Source organism: Ixodes scapularis, unplaced genomic scaffold (assembly GCF_016920785.2).
Source record: "Ixodes scapularis isolate PalLabHiFi unplaced genomic scaffold, ASM1692078v2 ptg000146l_1___fragment_1__unscaffolded, whole genome shotgun sequence".
In the NCBI taxonomy this organism is placed as follows: Eukaryota; Metazoa; Arthropoda; class Arachnida; order Ixodida; family Ixodidae; genus Ixodes; species Ixodes scapularis.
This window is the reverse complement of record NW_024609921.1, coordinates 683,977-699,988: the sequence shown is the minus strand read 5'-3', so window position 1 is coordinate 699,988 and position 16,012 is coordinate 683,977. Positions and strand designations below refer to the sequence as shown.

General features: G+C 48.7%; 1 protein-coding gene across 1 annotated transcript; it reads right to left on the bottom strand.

The window, feature by feature from the left end:
* Window positions 1–4,455: 4,455 nt before the first annotated feature.
* LOC115316880 lies at window positions 4,456–6,469 on the bottom strand. The gene is made up of 2 exons (XM_040218513.1): window positions 5,897–6,469; window positions 4,456–4,464 (listed from the first exon to the last, which is right to left on the bottom strand). Exons 1-2 carry the CDS (start codon window positions 6,467–6,469, stop codon window positions 4,456–4,458), a joined length of 582 nt encoding a protein of 193 aa, XP_040074447.1.
* Window positions 6,470–16,012: the final 9,543 nt, after the last annotated feature.

Sequence of the window (16,012 nt, the reverse complement as noted above, 5' to 3'; positions counted from 1 at the left end):
GTGTTCTCACCAACCGTTCCAGACCATTTTAACTTCCTAGTCAAGTCTAGAACAACCCGAGACGCTACACATATATGCACCTATCAAAGGCTTCAGGCAGTGCTGGGGCTGTATAAAATATTATTTTCATATTATGGCACTTATTTAAATGGGCGGGGGAACTCTTTTTCTACTTTCATTACACACCACTTAGAATTAATCATTGGATATAGTTTTTAGGTCGACCTGATCATGGTCAGTGCTCCCGGTTGAAAGTTTAGTCTGCATGGGGTGCATGGGGTCTGACATTCCAGGCCTTGTCATCCTCATAGCGCCGTGGGAACGAAACGGGCAGCTACAGGATAGACTTGAACAAACGATCGCCCTCAATCGAATTCGAAATTGCCTAGCTCAAAGATTCCGTCAGAGACAATAAAGATGCCGTAGAACTAACAAGCAGTTCCTACGCAGCTGTGCAGCCCGATTCCTCCGCAGCGAAAGGGAGGGAGGAAAGGGGAGAGTTAACGAACTGCTTAACCCCTCTGACCCTTATTTCCGCGAGGCTCTGCGCTATTGGTGGCGTGTTTTGACGCCAAACCAACGGCTTAACTCGGCTGCTGACACTGTCTCACATGTTTTTTCTATGGTGCGACTAACGCCAACACAAGAAAGAAAGGATCCGTAAAGTTTCCCAAATAAGAGTACTGTATTCCTTTAAAACAGACGTGCCCGTTCAAGCAGGTAAGAAACGAGATGAGTATAAATATTGGAGGTCCATAGTGATGCTACTGAAGAGGTGCATAATTCAAAATTGAGATAAATCGTTTACCAGCGCGCACTTAATATGTCACTAGATGTTTTATGGGGGCATAACGAGTCTTATTACGCCCGGTGCGCTTAGTATTGGCTGCTATTGTACGGCGTCACGTCATACAGTCGTTGCTCTATTCGTTGGTACGTCATGACCTGCCCGTGACGACGTGATATTACGCCTGGAGCTGGGCGTCGTTACTTGGTAGCCAGTTCTGCACAGCAATGATTGCCTGCTATTGCTCCCGGGAGTTATGCTAAGGTCAGCTGCGGGCCATTTCGTTCGCCTCCTCGTGGCTCCGAGGCTCCGATCAAAGGCGTCGGTATGTGTGTTTCACAATGAAGGGTTTGATTCGCGCTACGCCGCTTTGTAAATTGTGCCAATTAAAAATAAGTATGCTCAAAACGGCACTGCAAGGGAAACAACATTTTTTTAGAGCGCAACTCTTAGGCGTCCGTTTCCGGCTTGAGCAGCGTCGCCGTCGCCGTTGGCGTAATTGCGCGTTGGACTATGGGACGTTTTCGATAATGACGTAACCAGCGACGTAACTCGTAATTACGCGTTACATTACGGGACAGTACGGGTTCTTTCGTTCCTCTGGTCACCTTGCGCCGTCAAGACTGCCAGGTCCGGATGGGGTGACGGGCTTCGTTGTGGGAAGCTGGGCGGGTCTTGCGGAGACGAAGTTGCTTCCCTTGGCCGTCGACGACTAATTCAGTTGACTTTGGAAATTACTTTTAAACAAAACAATTTAATACTTTTGAAACGGATGAAAATACAAAGAAAAACGATACTGCGAAATGGTAACTTCCCCTGTACGGGGTTGGGAAGGAGGTGGTCGGGTGTTAGCTTCTCCAAGCTCGGGAGTTGGCTGGCTCGTGGGATTACGTCCCGATTACGGGGACAAAAGTCCCTCGGAATCCCACGACCTGACTCGATTACGGAGCGACAGCTCTCGAGCCCCAGCACGAACTGAACTCACTCGCTGAGTTTCTAATCCCAGTTACTCGTTGGTCCGTCCCCTTTTTGTGGACCGGCGAATCCTCGACGCGTTGTGAGACAGGCGTTTCCCACCGCCAACCAATCGGCTCACCTTCTCGCCACGTGGGAATTGCCTGTATTCCCGGGTGGGAACCCGCGGTCTGCGTTCCTCTCACGGTCAAAGGTCGGGCTGGTTCGGATGCAAGCAAAGCCATTTCTCGCATGGCAATGCGGACAACCGACCCCAGTGTGGATAGCGCCGACTAAGTGAGCCATCCCGCAATACATTCTGCCAGAGGTGGTCTGACGTTGCCGTTCTGCCGCGACCCCCCACACTCGGGCGAGAAAGACTAAACCGATGTAAGCGCGCCGTGTAAACAGCGCCGGCCAGAGCCACTGCGTTCTGGTGGTGGTGGTGGTGGTGTAACTTTATTTTCCCGGCCCGGAACGCACGCTCCGATTCTCTCGGCAGAAAACGCGCGTTCCGAACCTCGCGTCGTAAAGTACGCCTGTCTCTCGAGGTCGCCCGCCAAGGGAAGTGTTTACAACAGCGCTTTTCCCCCAGCCAAATCTCCCTGGTGCTAACGGCCCACCCGCGGAGCTCTCATCGATCCTTGCAGGGACGTTTCCGATAATGACGCCACACGTCACTTCTCGTCTGACATCACGAGAGACGGTACGAAGGTCACTCGTGAAGATCACGACGGAGGTCCTTCACCTTTGCGACCTTCACAGTGAGGGTCACATCAAGGGCACTCGTAAACGTCACAACGAAGGTCACGACCTTCACGAGGTTTTCACGAGTGACGTCACGAGGGTCACTTGGGCCACGAGTGACGCCATGAAGGTCACGTGGAACGTCACAAGGGAGGACGGAGGGAGGCGGAGGGACGGAGGGGGAGGAAGAGAGGAGGAGGGAGAGGAGGAAGAGAGGAGGTGGGGAGGAGGATGAAGGTGGAGGAGGGAGGAGGAGCATGGAGAGAAAGAGAGCTAGGAGGAGGGGGAGGAGAGGAGGAGAGGAAGAGAGGAAGAGAAGAGGATATGGAGGAGGGCATACCTTCCTCTCCGTGCCTCCCCTTCTCCTCCTCAAAAGCTGCGCTATAATTTGGCATTGCAGGGAGTTGTGAACGTATTTCTTTCTTTTTTTAAAGAGAATTGATGGGACAAGGATTGTTTAAATCATTTTTTCACAAAAAACAATTTCGCGCAATATTAATGCTATTAGACACAATTTGTTCGAACGCGACGGCACGCTCTAAGCCCCGCCCGAAAATCAGTGGCCCCACTCATTACTCCTAGATTGGCTTGCCTGCTCGGCTGAACACGCTAAGAAGTCTAGTATTTCCCTTTCGCGACATCCGGTGCGTCTAGTCTTTCGAGTGAGCGGTCTGACACCGCTTGTTAGTCGTGCGAGCAAATTCTTGGCAGCCACTCGCATCGTGTGCTATTTCACCACCGTCTATCGTCGTCTGCGATGCCTGTGGGACGTGGACACAAAACCTGCTTGTCGGCGTCCATTTTCTCTTCCGTTCGTTTGCTGCTTCGCCCCTGTCTAAAAAATTCTGGAATGCTCAGAAGACGCGACCATAAAAGCGGCATTTTAGCGTTCCATCATGCATATGACACGATCTAAAACAAGCGTCTGTCAGCGTCCACCAATGGGCGGTAATAAGGAGCCAAGAGGTCTAAAATATCAGCAAAAGGAATATGCTGTCCTTTCAGCTTTACTGTTATTGTTATATTTTTTACATGGCATCCGCGAGCAAGGTGTGTGGGCGTCATGGAGCACAGTTAACACGCAACGTAAAAATATTGGATTTGGTAGTTCAGGTGCAATGCAAAATTTGAAAACTTGCCTTTCGAGGCGCAATGACAGGAACGCACATAAACAAACTTGATGGGAGCCGAACGCCCGGTTCCCTCCAACCAAATGGTTCGCGAATTCTTACCTGTGTAAGTATCTTCTCGGTATTGAAACCACTTTCGCAATCACGACGGTTGCACTATTCTTAAAAAAGCGGGGCCGGTTTTACGGAAGCGAACAGTTTTATTCAGCACCGACACGCGCAAAGCAAGAGACCGAGCCAGTTCGATCAAAATAGTTGATCTCGAACGCTAGGTTTAGGCCAGTCCTGCTACGAGAACAAGCATCCGCACAGCTCTTCCGAATGTGCGTTTTTGCGGCCGTTATGTTTGGCAAACTACTTCAGTTGAAGAGATATTCCCCTAAAAAGCTCTGTGAACTCAAAAGCACTCGCACTCATAAAAATTGACAAGCTCAACAGGCTTCGCTCGATCAGCACCCCGCAGACGCCGGCAGGCATATTTGTAAACGTTTCGAACCAAAGCAGGAGAAGGAATCTCAAATACACTTGAAAGAAATAACGACTCTATCTTGATTATTTGCTTCTGAAACATAAAAAAATAGTCGATTAAAATGCTATTACGACACGGAGACACAAATATACAATCAACGTTTCAGATGTAAAACATCTCCATCCGATGAGAGATTTAAGCACCTTGTAAGCAAGGGGTGGGGCTGAACGGGCTGCGACATCCACCTTCTGCACCTAAGTTACGTGTAACGGCGTAATTGTTGCGCAAGCAAAAAGTTTTTTCACTGAAAATTTCTTTTTAGAACAACGTGTCCTATCTATGTCCTTTAAAAAAAACTTATTTGCCTTTCAATGTCCCTGGAAGGAACATGAAAAAGTATTCATGCTAGCAAGGTTTTTATCTGTATATGACAAATGAGAGCCCAATTACCCACACACTTTACCACTCAAAATTCGTTGTCTTGCCGCCCGAAAACCACCAGTCGCGAACTGGCCGGTTTGAGTCGAGCTAACTCTCTTCGCCGTGGTCACGTGCCGTTTTATAAGCTAAACGCAACCACCAAATATAATCAAAGTCATGGGTCATCGAAAGTGCACACGCTCCATATTAAAAATTAAAAAAAATGATGCCCACTTTTGTGGCTTCTAAAAAGCTGCAAATACGTTGATTGAAAAAACAAAAATTGCACAGCCACGCGACATTTGTCAACTCTCTCTTCTAAATTTTTTCTTGTCTCCTCTCCAGTTTCGGTTTTTAGCAGTAGCGTCTTTTTGACTTTATTAAAAATACACGTTGCGCTGTAGCAAAATATTGATTGGCTATAGATTTCTGACACTTAAATAAATCGCTTGGCAAAAAAAACAGTAAAAAAACATTGGGGGGTGTATGCGCTTTTCCAAGGCTCCGGTCCCAAGAAGGCCATCTCGAACAAGCCTTTAGTTGAACCACTATATGGCGGCATCTATCCGTGTGGTCCAAGAACAGTGGTATGCCTGGTGGTACTGATATTACTATTCCTTTATGTGTGGGATTCAACCGCGATTTATGTATAGCTTTCTCGTCATAGATGCGCTCTAAAAAAACCCGTAGGTCGACTTTACCGCACAACACTCGGAGAGCCAATCACCGCAACTTACGGAGGCAGCTCAGCCAATGACGATGCCGAAACATATGTTTAGACCAAAAAACGCAGTCTGAGTTGTGACATTAAGCAATGCAAGCGTGACGTTTTGCATTGCTTAATGTCACAACTCAAACTGCGTTGTTTTTTTTATCTAAACATGTTTTTCGGCATCGTGATTGGCTGAGCTGTCTCCGTAGGTTGCGGTGATTGGCTCTCCGAGTGTTTTGCGGAAAAGTAGACGTACGGGATTTTTTTAGAGTGTGGCACAGAGTTTTTTCGGAACAAACGAGTTGCTACCTCCTATGTATACAGGTTGTGCGCTCAGGGTTGGGTCGAGGAGGAGGAGGAGGAGGAAACTTTATTATTCTTCCGGGATCAGGTATTGGGGGTGGTGGAGGCCCAGAGGGCCGCCGCGATCGCCAGGGCCCGGGAGGTGGTCAGGACTTGGGCTGACTCCTCCGGGTCGCGCAACATCTGCTCCCAGAGGTGAGGGGAGGGAAGAAGGGGGGATGGGTCTGCGGGGCATTCGCAAAGGGAATGGTAATGAGTGTCGAATGCCCCGCAGGCAGGACAGGCGGGAGAGTAAAGAGGTGTGGGTGAGTGTGTATTAGTTGTGTTCGGTGAGGGAAAGTGTGTGTTTGTAAGAGGCGCAGCATGTGTGCTGCCTCTTGGGAGAGGTGCGGGTGCGGAGGTGGGTATTGGCGGCGGAGGAGGCGGTAGTGTAGGGTAATATCCCTGTACTGCAGGAGGGAGGTAGGCTTGCCTGCAGGGGCATCGCGTGTAGGCGCAGTTGAAACGGCGGCTCGGTCGATAAGTTCGCGAGCACGATCGTGCACCATCTGATTAGCTCCTACGCCTGTGTGGGCTGGTGTCCACAGCAGGGTCACGGTGTCGGATGGAGGGTTGTTGGTGAGAATTTGGAAGGCCATGGGGGAGATATTGCCGCGAATAAAATTGCGGATGGCCTGCTGAGAATCAGATAGGACGAATTGGGGGGTGGGTCTCTGGGCGAGCGCAAGGGCAATAGCCGCTTCCTCCGCCGTGGTTGTGTTTGTAGTGAGGATGGTGGCCGCCGTGACGTTTGGTGGTGGATGTTGGCCGAGAACAGTTACACAGTGTGCAGCTTTGTGAGGGTAGGGTGTGGCATCAGTGTATAGTGTGCATGGTGATGGTGGGTATAGTTTGGCGTGGATGTTGGCTCGTGCTAGTGGCCGGGCTTTATGAAAAGTTGGGTGCATGTGGCGAGGGATTGGGTGGACTCGAATGCGGTTACGTATGTGCGGTGGAATGGGGAGTGGGGGGATTGGGATGGGGGGGGGGAGTATGTTTATAGTGTTAAGAATGTAGTGCCCTGTGGGTGAGGATGCGAGGCGGGTGAGTTGGGACATGTGGTGGGCGTCTAGGTGTTCGCGTATTGTGTTGTGTATGCCAAGGTCGAGCAGGCGGTGCTTTGAGGCGTGAGGGGGGAGTAGGAGAGCATGTCTATATGTCTTCCTGAGGAGCGCATCAAGGGAGTCGAGTTGGGTGGGTGTAAGGTTAAGGTAGGGTAGCTGGTATAGGATACGGTTGAGTAGAAAACTGTGGACGAGTCGGAGGCGGTCCTGTTCCTTGATGCCGTGGTGTTTAGTGGCGATCCTTCTAATTAGGTGTGAGGTTTGGGTAACATATTTCTTTACGTATTGGAGAGTGGGTGCGGGTGATCTGTTGTGTGTGAGGGTGAGGCCTAAAAGTCGAACTTGTTGTGTGTGTGGTATTGGGTCAGAGTGTATAAAAAGTTGGATGGGGGGGTTTTGGAGGGGTTTGTGACGAGGCGGCGTAAAGGTGAGGAGAGCGGATTTGTGTGGGGAGCATCGGAGCTCCAAAGGTTCGATGTGATGTAGGACATGGTTGAGGCCGTTTTGAAGTGTCGCTTCAATGTGTTGGTCGGAGCCTGGGTCGAGTCACGGGCTTTTCCCCGCCGATCTGGGCGAGCTAGATATATTGTTTTTGGGACATAAGCCAGTAACATGCTGCTGGCTCTGATTACCGACTAACTCCAAAGCAGGATGCAACGAATATATTTTGTGGTAGCCGCTCGATCTAAGGGAGCGTCAGGATGATGTTCGGCGCGCCTAGATATTCTTTTGAGCGCTATTAGATGCTTTCCGAATCAAGAGGCCCATCTAGAGAGCCTAGACTGAAGAGGAGGTCAATCTGCGACCATGGCGAGCGTTTGCAATTTAATAGCGGACTACCCGTGCGGAGATTGGTCGGTAATGCGCATGCGCTGCATTCTCGCTAGGAGAGAAGGGAAGCAGACAGAAAGGTGCATAAGACAGACGCTTTCCCTCTCCACTTCGCAGCTTGCTTTCCGAACCCAGCCCAGAAACCACATGACTCCGATCGAGTAGTTTGACATCCTGAAAAACAGGCTTCCTAGGTCCAAATATCTGCTTCGTTCTTATTATACAAACATTTCTTACTCATTATATCAGCGTCGATAGTTTCTTCCTAAGAGCTCTGATCACCTTCGCGGCATTTCTGCGCCATTCACCGTTCTTAAATGTGGGCCTCCTGTGCCTTTTCCTTTACTCTTGGACTATAGGTCGGAGCAGGCTCTGCGTCGGCGCGAAACGAACCACTCTTTGTTCGAAGCTGGATCCGAAGTTCCGAACACAAGCTGTTTACGTCTCCTCCTCGGCGAGAGCGGCGAGAGATATCAACTAAATGTGTTTTTGCATCATGCTCCGAATTTAGAAACACGTTCAAGCCATTCAAAATGTTATTTGGTGAACACCACAACCCACACAAAAATGGTCTATAGACGTCTATGGAAAATTCTATGGTGACGTATCACCTTCTATGGCCCTTTATGGTCAGCAATAAGAAACCATGAAACACGCTATAGCCACATATAGAAAAATGCATGTCTTCATAGCTATAGAATATCGACCATTCCGATTTCTATACCTGGCTATAGAATAGTTTATGGCTATGCGGCTATAGACTTGCGACTATTCAATATTCTTTAGCGAGTTATAGTATTATGTATGTCCTTTATGCTATAGATTCGCGACTATTGAATGTGCTTTTGCCGGCTATAGAGTGGTGTACGTCCCTAAATTTATAGACTCGCGACCATTGCATTTTCTTTAGCCGTCTCTATGGTGCTTTATGTCCCAAAAGTTACAGGCCTCCGACCTTACAGTGTGCTTTAGCCGACTATAGAGTGGTGTATGTCCTTAAATCTATAAAATCGCGACCATTGCATTGTCTTTAGCCGACTCAATAGCGTTCTACGTCATCAAAGCTATAGCCTCCGACCTTTCAATGTGCTTTAGCCGGCTATAGAGGGATGTATGTCTTTCGAGCTATAGACTCGCGACCATCCAATTTTTTTAGCCGGCTCATTGATACCCCATTCACACGACTGTAAAGGTATCCTTAGCTAAGGAACCTTTACTCTCTGCGGCCAATCAATTAACGATATTCCGCCCGTGGCGTGTGCTCGCGACCCAAGAGGACGGGCTTTTTCGCCGATAGCAAAGGGGCCTATGCTAAAGGTACCTTTATGTTGACCGTGTGAATGGGGTATATTCCTTAAGCTATAAGCCCGTGACCCTTTTTTTACTGCAGATGTAAGAAGGTGGAAGAGAGTCATTCATGCGCTCAATCGGGGCCAGAATTTTCTTTAGCCAGGTTAACTGAGCGTACGTCGCCACGGTTATACGCCCGCGATCACAAAAACGTCCTTACCTGCCTATATGACTATTGCATTTTTTCCGGCTGCTTTCCCTGCTCGTTGCCTTATTTTGGCGTTGACGTCATCTCAATCTTCCGTTTTTTAGCTCTAATTATCTGTCGTTTCCAGTGCATATTCTAAGCATATGTATTTCGTAGCGCGCCTTCTATATTGTCCGTGTCCCTGCCATGTTTGTATTTTTTTTTGCCTGCTGAGTTAAATATATTTGATGTTTTTTGTGTATATTTCGTCGTTCTCGACGCGGCGTCAACGAACATAAAGTCGCTGCTTACCCCACTACAGAGGTGAGCTTTACTCTTGTCACGACGGTCTATCGCGCTATAAAGCGGTCTATATGACTCGAATAAAGTCTCGAGAGGGCTGTTTTGAATGCCGGTGCACATGTCATCAGTGTAGGTAGAGCAACGACGTAGCAATCGCGACGCGAGAGCCGAGTGCGCCTCGATGTGGCCGGTCGCGCTCGCTCTGTGGAAATGTAAGCTTGGGACTCTCGAGCAGCGTTAGCTTACTGAAGATGCAAGACACTACTTTGTCTTCGCGAATCCTTTGCCCTTCGAATGGCTGCGAAGCCGTACCAGCGCCAGGCGTATACCCTATACGCAACGTCCTTAACAACAGTTCGCACAGCATCGGAACCCTCCGCCTGTGAGCGCCAGGGGTTCGCCGTCGCGGGGATCATGTTCGCGGGAGTTCATGTTCGCGGTGTTTCATGTTTGCCGCACGAGTCTATAAAATGCTCCTATTCAAGTAACGCCGATAAATCGTCGGCGCTAGCAGACTGCCAGCAGGCTCCAGAAAGGTTGCGATGCTGCGTGGGCGGTCGCTGACAGGCGCTGCTGCCTAGGGTACACCGAGCACTGGAACGTTTTCGCCGGCGTTCGCAGGGCAAAGATTCTCAACGACAAAGCAGCGTCCTGCATCATCAGCAACCTAACGCTGCTCGAGAGTCCCACACTCACATTTTATCAGAGCGAAGGCGGACAGCCAGATCGAGGCGCAGTTGTCTCTCGCTTCGCCATTGCTGCGTCGTTGCTCTGACGAAACAATTGACACAGTTCTCTCGATACTTCATGAGCGTTAAATCTACGAGTATATAGTGCGATAGAGTGTCGTGACATCAGAAAAGCGTAAGCAGCGGTGCAATGTCCGTCAACGCCCGTGTCGAGAACGGCGAAATATACACAAATAACAGCCAAAAAAAATTAATATTATTAGGCACGCGCTACCCTAGGTGCGTCCTATTATCTCTCTGTTCTGCGAATTCAACAAATCAGCAAGCGCTGTGGCTAATTTTTCTTTAAATTATCTGACATCAAAGTCGTTGGAGCTTATTGGAGCACACAGCCCCACCATGTGTCATCATGGTGCGCAGAGGTTGTAATTGATCACAGTGGTATAGACTGAACTCACGGATGAAAAACCTTTTACGGCAAAACTTTCTTAAACCACGCAATCAGAAATGCCACAAAGATGCAAAGATTCCCAAATTTGAAGTTTAAGAATGCGAACCTAACAGTGTACACATAATTCAAAAGTGCTTGGGGAAAAAAAAAAACATATATATATATATATTTGGACATCCTGCGCAAAAAAAGTATTCGCCATTAATTAATTTTAAATTATAATATGGGTTACACGACGTTAAATATGATATCTTCAATCCTGCCCCGTTTTGGGCCACTCCTGGGAAGTGCAGCCTTAGAAGTCTAAAAGCCGGCCTTCATGGAGCTGTCCTGTTCACTCGGTAGTGACAGCAGAGTAGACGCTATGCGTGTTGGAGGCCAATCGTGTCTCCGGTTAGGGTAACGTGACAACAGTCTCGAAGCTGGTGATAACGCTGAACACGGAAACTGCCTTAAGCCCACGGCCACACATAGCATCCACTGCACTATCAACCTTGGGCCGAACTGCCAACAGGATATAAGTGACCCATTCTCTCGTTGTGTTCATTGTTGCTATGCCCCTGAAGATTAGTCTTTGTGATCGCACCCCTGTTCTGGACTTCAGGGAGCTCTGCTTTTCAACTCCTGTTCTCCCTCTCCCTAAGCTGAAAGCATTGTAGAAGGTGCGCACTCGGCGGACCAATCAACTGTAGACTTTTTATCGCTTCACTCCGCTCTCTTTGCGCATGTTAGGGAAGGAGCCTGATCACGTGGTTTGACGGATGACGCATTATAGTCGGTTACAAGTCAAGAAGGTAGCGGCAAAAGCCCCTCAAAGGGAATCTTGTATTCCTCCGCCACCAATCGCGTCCCGTTGTTTCCGTGACGTCACGACCTGCCCGAACCAATCTTGTTCTGGCAAATGAATATTTTCAACATGGCTGCCGGGCAGATTTTCTACGACTCGAGTATCTTGCAGCAATTATTCTGTTTTTAATGCGGTTTTTCACTTACCCGAGCATACGTCGCTAAGTCGTTACCGCGTCCACTTTTATTCGCAATAGGTTCTGCGCGACAGCGTGACAATCCAGCGATAGCATTGCCATCGAAAATTTCGATGAGGGAGTAAGGCCTAGCATCGTACATACGTCGAACGCCGTCTGCTTCTCTGCCTCGGGTTGCGCCTCAACATCGTGAAGGCATCGGCTTTTCTTCGTAGTGGTTTCCGTGGAGCGACGTTAAAATGCAGCGGTCACCAAACTCTTCTTTATAAGTGTAGTGGGCTGTGCGGGAGGGGCATAAGTGAACCGCAAACACAGTAAGTGTCTTTACCCAATTTCGACCGTACTTGTGCTGGCGTTAATAAATAGTCTGTCTACTGAAATGACGCTTTCGAAGCAGTATGCATTCATCTGTGAAACGTGGCGTCCTTTTCAAGTTTCCGCGTCGCAGTCGGCTGCACGGTAATCTATGACTGCGATAGTACCCGCGGGTACAACCTCGTTCGCAATAATGAGCTGTTACATACAGGTGGCACACAAATGATAAAGCCAGTGATGCGTATGTTACAAACATTTAATTGATATTGTTTTGGACGTTAAGAGGCTGATGTCTTCTTTTGGAAGAAATACCAGAGAATTTGAGGGAAGCAGATTCGGTTCTCTCAAATGCTTCCGAACATTCTGCTTGCTCTCGAGGCGCTGTCAGTCGTATGTTTATGCTTCGAAACCCGGGTACGTGACGCCTGTACCTCCACTCGCTTTGCGTCGCGGCATGAGGTATTGCCGGTAAACACGCACCAATTTTTCCAATTTACTTAAGAAGGAAAATGTGTCCACAATACTGGATCGCAGCATTGGTTTAATAATTTGCAAAATATGAAAAGTATGGTCAATAAAAATTGATTGTAAGGGCAGCTTCCTGCTTCATGAATTGTGGCTTTCTTATATGCGAAATATTTGTTTAAATCAAGTATTGAAAACATACCGAATACTCTTGATCTTGGTCCGAGTGCAGGTGGCAGAATGATTTGTCTTTATAACAATAAAATCAACAATGTGTGAATCAAGCAACAGCTCAAACCGCCTAATTGCATTTCTGATGTATGTTTATCTCTGGATCATACCATGCCGTAGCCGCGAACGAGCTCTTCAGAATCTGCCATCGTCTTTCTGGTCTACCTTGGCAAAGACAGACTCGTGTAAAAAATTGAGCTTCTTGGAGGCAACCTTGCAGTCCTCATTGTCAGAGCCTCCATGGAACCATTGGAAAGAAGGGTCCCTGTTGTTTCATCGACACGTTTCATCAACTTTTTATGACTCGTTTCATCGATACTGCCACACTGTGCTGTGAAGTTTCATCGACACAAAAATTTCACGCTGTAGGAACATTTTGTTGTGCGTTTATCACTGAAGCACATATTAAACTATCCGACCGACCCAGTTCACGACGCTTTGCGGCGACAGTCTCCAGCAGTTCATTACAAAAATGTGGACCCACCCAGCCCACCCGTACATGCCGCTTCGCAGCAGCGTGTAAGGGTGGTCCTACCCCCTGCATGTACCCGTACCCTTGCTCACCAACTAAGCTGCACACCCCTAACCAAACCAAGATCTTGTCGACGAAACATAGCAAGATATGTCGATGAGCGAGTGTCGATGAAACAATCTGTTGATAAAGCGTCGCAGCGTTGAAACAAACTGTCGGGGAAATGTCATTTGATGAAATGAGTGGCAGCGAAAAAAAAAGCCTGTTCCCGAGCCGCGTTACTTAAACACTATCGCAGGCATCATTTTTAGATACTCATTGCCAGAACAAATGCACTCTAAACAAAGAAGAAAATTAATTTCACGCCCCTCTGCTGTTAAAGTTCGCGACCTGGAATTGGATAAGGGGCCATAAGGCAAATTTGATATGGTTCTGGACTGGACAAGACAACCTTTCGGTACTTCAGAACTCTGCCCTTGGCAACAAGTCTGGCTGCAATCTGTGCATTGTGGTTCTTATCAACTTTGAAAACGTTAGAGTTAATCCTGTACATTGCACCAGTCCGGGAGGCTCAAAACTGAGGTCTCTATGGAAGACCGCTTCACTTCATCACAGTGTTTCTGCAAGACGGACAATATCAAGCTTGAGCTAGGCCCAGTTACTGGCATTGGCATTCCCCAGATCTCCGTCCTCTCACCAATCCTTCATCAATGTTGTAGCCGACGTTTTCTCTTGTCAAGCAATAAGTGCTGTTCTTACGATATATTTCAAGCGAGTACAATGGCGCCTCTTAAATTCAGGAAATCTATGCCGCACTACTTCAGACCGCACTTCGGCGCAGAGGGCAGCCTGCTCCTCATCCACCACGAGGTGTTGGCCATCTCGCCAAAGTGCGACCCAAGAGTCATAACGGCCGTCGACTTCAAGGGAACTTTCGACGCGTCTACTCAGCTTCGAAACGAAGCACTAGCACTCGCATTTTGCTCTCCACTGTGCTAACACAAGGTATTGTTATTCCCAGGGTGGCCTCAGTCGTGTGAATGGTCACAGACGTCCTGTTTATGTTTTGAAACGAGATCATTAGCAGTTAGAGTTAGCTGCACACAGTGCTGACAGACGTTATTGCTATTCTCAGAGTGGCCTCGGTCGTGTGGATGGCCACCGACGTCCAGTTTATGCTTCGAAACAGGTCACTGGCAGTTAGAGTTAGCTGCCCGCAGCGCTGATGCACGTTATTGTTTTTCTCAGAGTGGCCTCGGTCGTGTGGATGGCCACTGACGTCCAGTTTATGCTTCGAAACAAGTCATTGGCAGTTAGACTTAGCTGCCCGCAGCGCTGATGCACGTTATTGTTATTCTCAGAGTGGCCTCGGTCGTGTGGATGGCCACTGACGTCCAGTTTATGCTTCGAAACAGGTCATTGGCAGTTAGAGTTAGAGTGCCCGCAGCGCTGATGCACGTTATTGTTATTCTCAGAGTGGCCTCGGTCGTGTGGATGGCCACTGACGTCCAGTTTATGCATCGAAACAGGTCATTGGCAGTTAGAGTTAGCTGCCCGCAGCGCTGATGCGCGTTATTGTTATTCTCAGAGTGGCCTCAGTCGTGTGGATGGCCACTGACGTCCAGTTTATGCTTCGAAACAGGTCATTAGCAGTTAGAGTTAGCTGCCCGCAGCGCTGATGCACGTTATTGTTATTCTCAGAGTGGCCTCGGTCATGTGAATGGTCACTGACGTCCAGTTTATGCTTCGAAACAGGTCATTGGCATTAAGAGTTAGCTTCCCACAGTGCTGACTCACATTATTGTTGTTTTCAGAGGGGCCTCGGTCATGTGAATGACCATAGGCGTTCCGTTTAGACTTAGAAACAGAGTACTGGTACTGCGATTTCGCTCTCCACTGTGCTAACACACGGCTTTGTCATTCCCAGAAGCCTCAGTCATGTAAATGGCCGCAGACGTCCCATTTATGCTTTAAAGCAGAGCACTGGCAGTGATATGTTGTGTCGTTTTTCTTAGACAAAAAAGAGCTTATTTGCAATCAAAATTCCATTTGCTGCGTAGCAAAGATCTTTAGACAGCGGGAAGGGTCAATATGGCATCTGATGTCTTTGCCGTAGATGGGCTGCAAACTTTTTTTTTCGTGAAGTTGAAATCTATACTGGTGATTTATGGCACAGTGCAATGTATAGACCAGCTTCGACATTATCGCAACAAAAATAAAAAGTTTGTCTGGTGGCTGCATATCGAAATGCTATTCGGTAACGAGCAGAGAAGCATGACAACATGAGACACGGGAGGTTAGTGGTGGTCAAGAACAACAATCGGATCTTAAAGCAAATAAGTGGTCCTTAAAAGGACCGTTTTGTGTTCCGAGATGTTCCACGCTTTCTCCATAATGGTGGCCTTAAGCTTCGTCAAGGGGCTCGACACCAGACAGGTCACTCTCGGATGGGGTGTCCTCTCCATCCAGCTGGATGACGATGGGCTGGATGTGGGCACTTGTGGCACCGCCTCGTCGGAACGTTGCTTCAATGTCAATAACGTGCCTGACAGCATTAATCCAGTTGTCAGTGGTGACCTTGTCAACTTCTTCGTTGAGGAGTCTCCCCACGTCGACAATCTTGAACGTCGTGTTTCGGGCAGCAACGCCGTTCTTGATCTGCGCCCATATCAGTTCAATGGGGTTGAACTCGCAGTGATACGGTGGGAGCCTGACCACAGTGCAGCCAGCTGTCTCGGCAGCAGTGTCCACACGATACTTTAGGTGCTGTGGCTTCACCAAGGCCACAATGTCGAGCAGCTGCTTCTTCACCATCTTGGGGTCCCATGAAATTTTCTTAGACGTCAGCCACTGTTGGATGTCGTCCTTCCGGGAACTTGTCGTCGGCACTGCTTCCAACCGCCGTGAATGGTAAGAAGCGTTGTCCATGACGATAACGCTTCCTGTCGGCAGTTTGTCGAGGACACCATCGAACCACTTCTCGAAGCGGGCGCCATCCATCTCCTCGTGGAAATCACCGGTTTTTTGTCCACGGAACACGTCCAGGCAGCCGTCGACGAAGCCTTCATCGCTGCCGATGTGGGTGACAATAAGACGCCGGCCCTTCCCCGATGGCTGCTTGAGGCCAGTCGAGAGACCACGCATGAAGGCGTCGTGAGACGAGGCCACTG

Coding starts and splice junctions, on each gene's coding strand:
- LOC115316880 (XM_040218513.1), bottom strand. CDS start 6,469: ATGCACCCAACTTTTCATAAAGCCCGGCCACTAGCACGAGCCAACATC.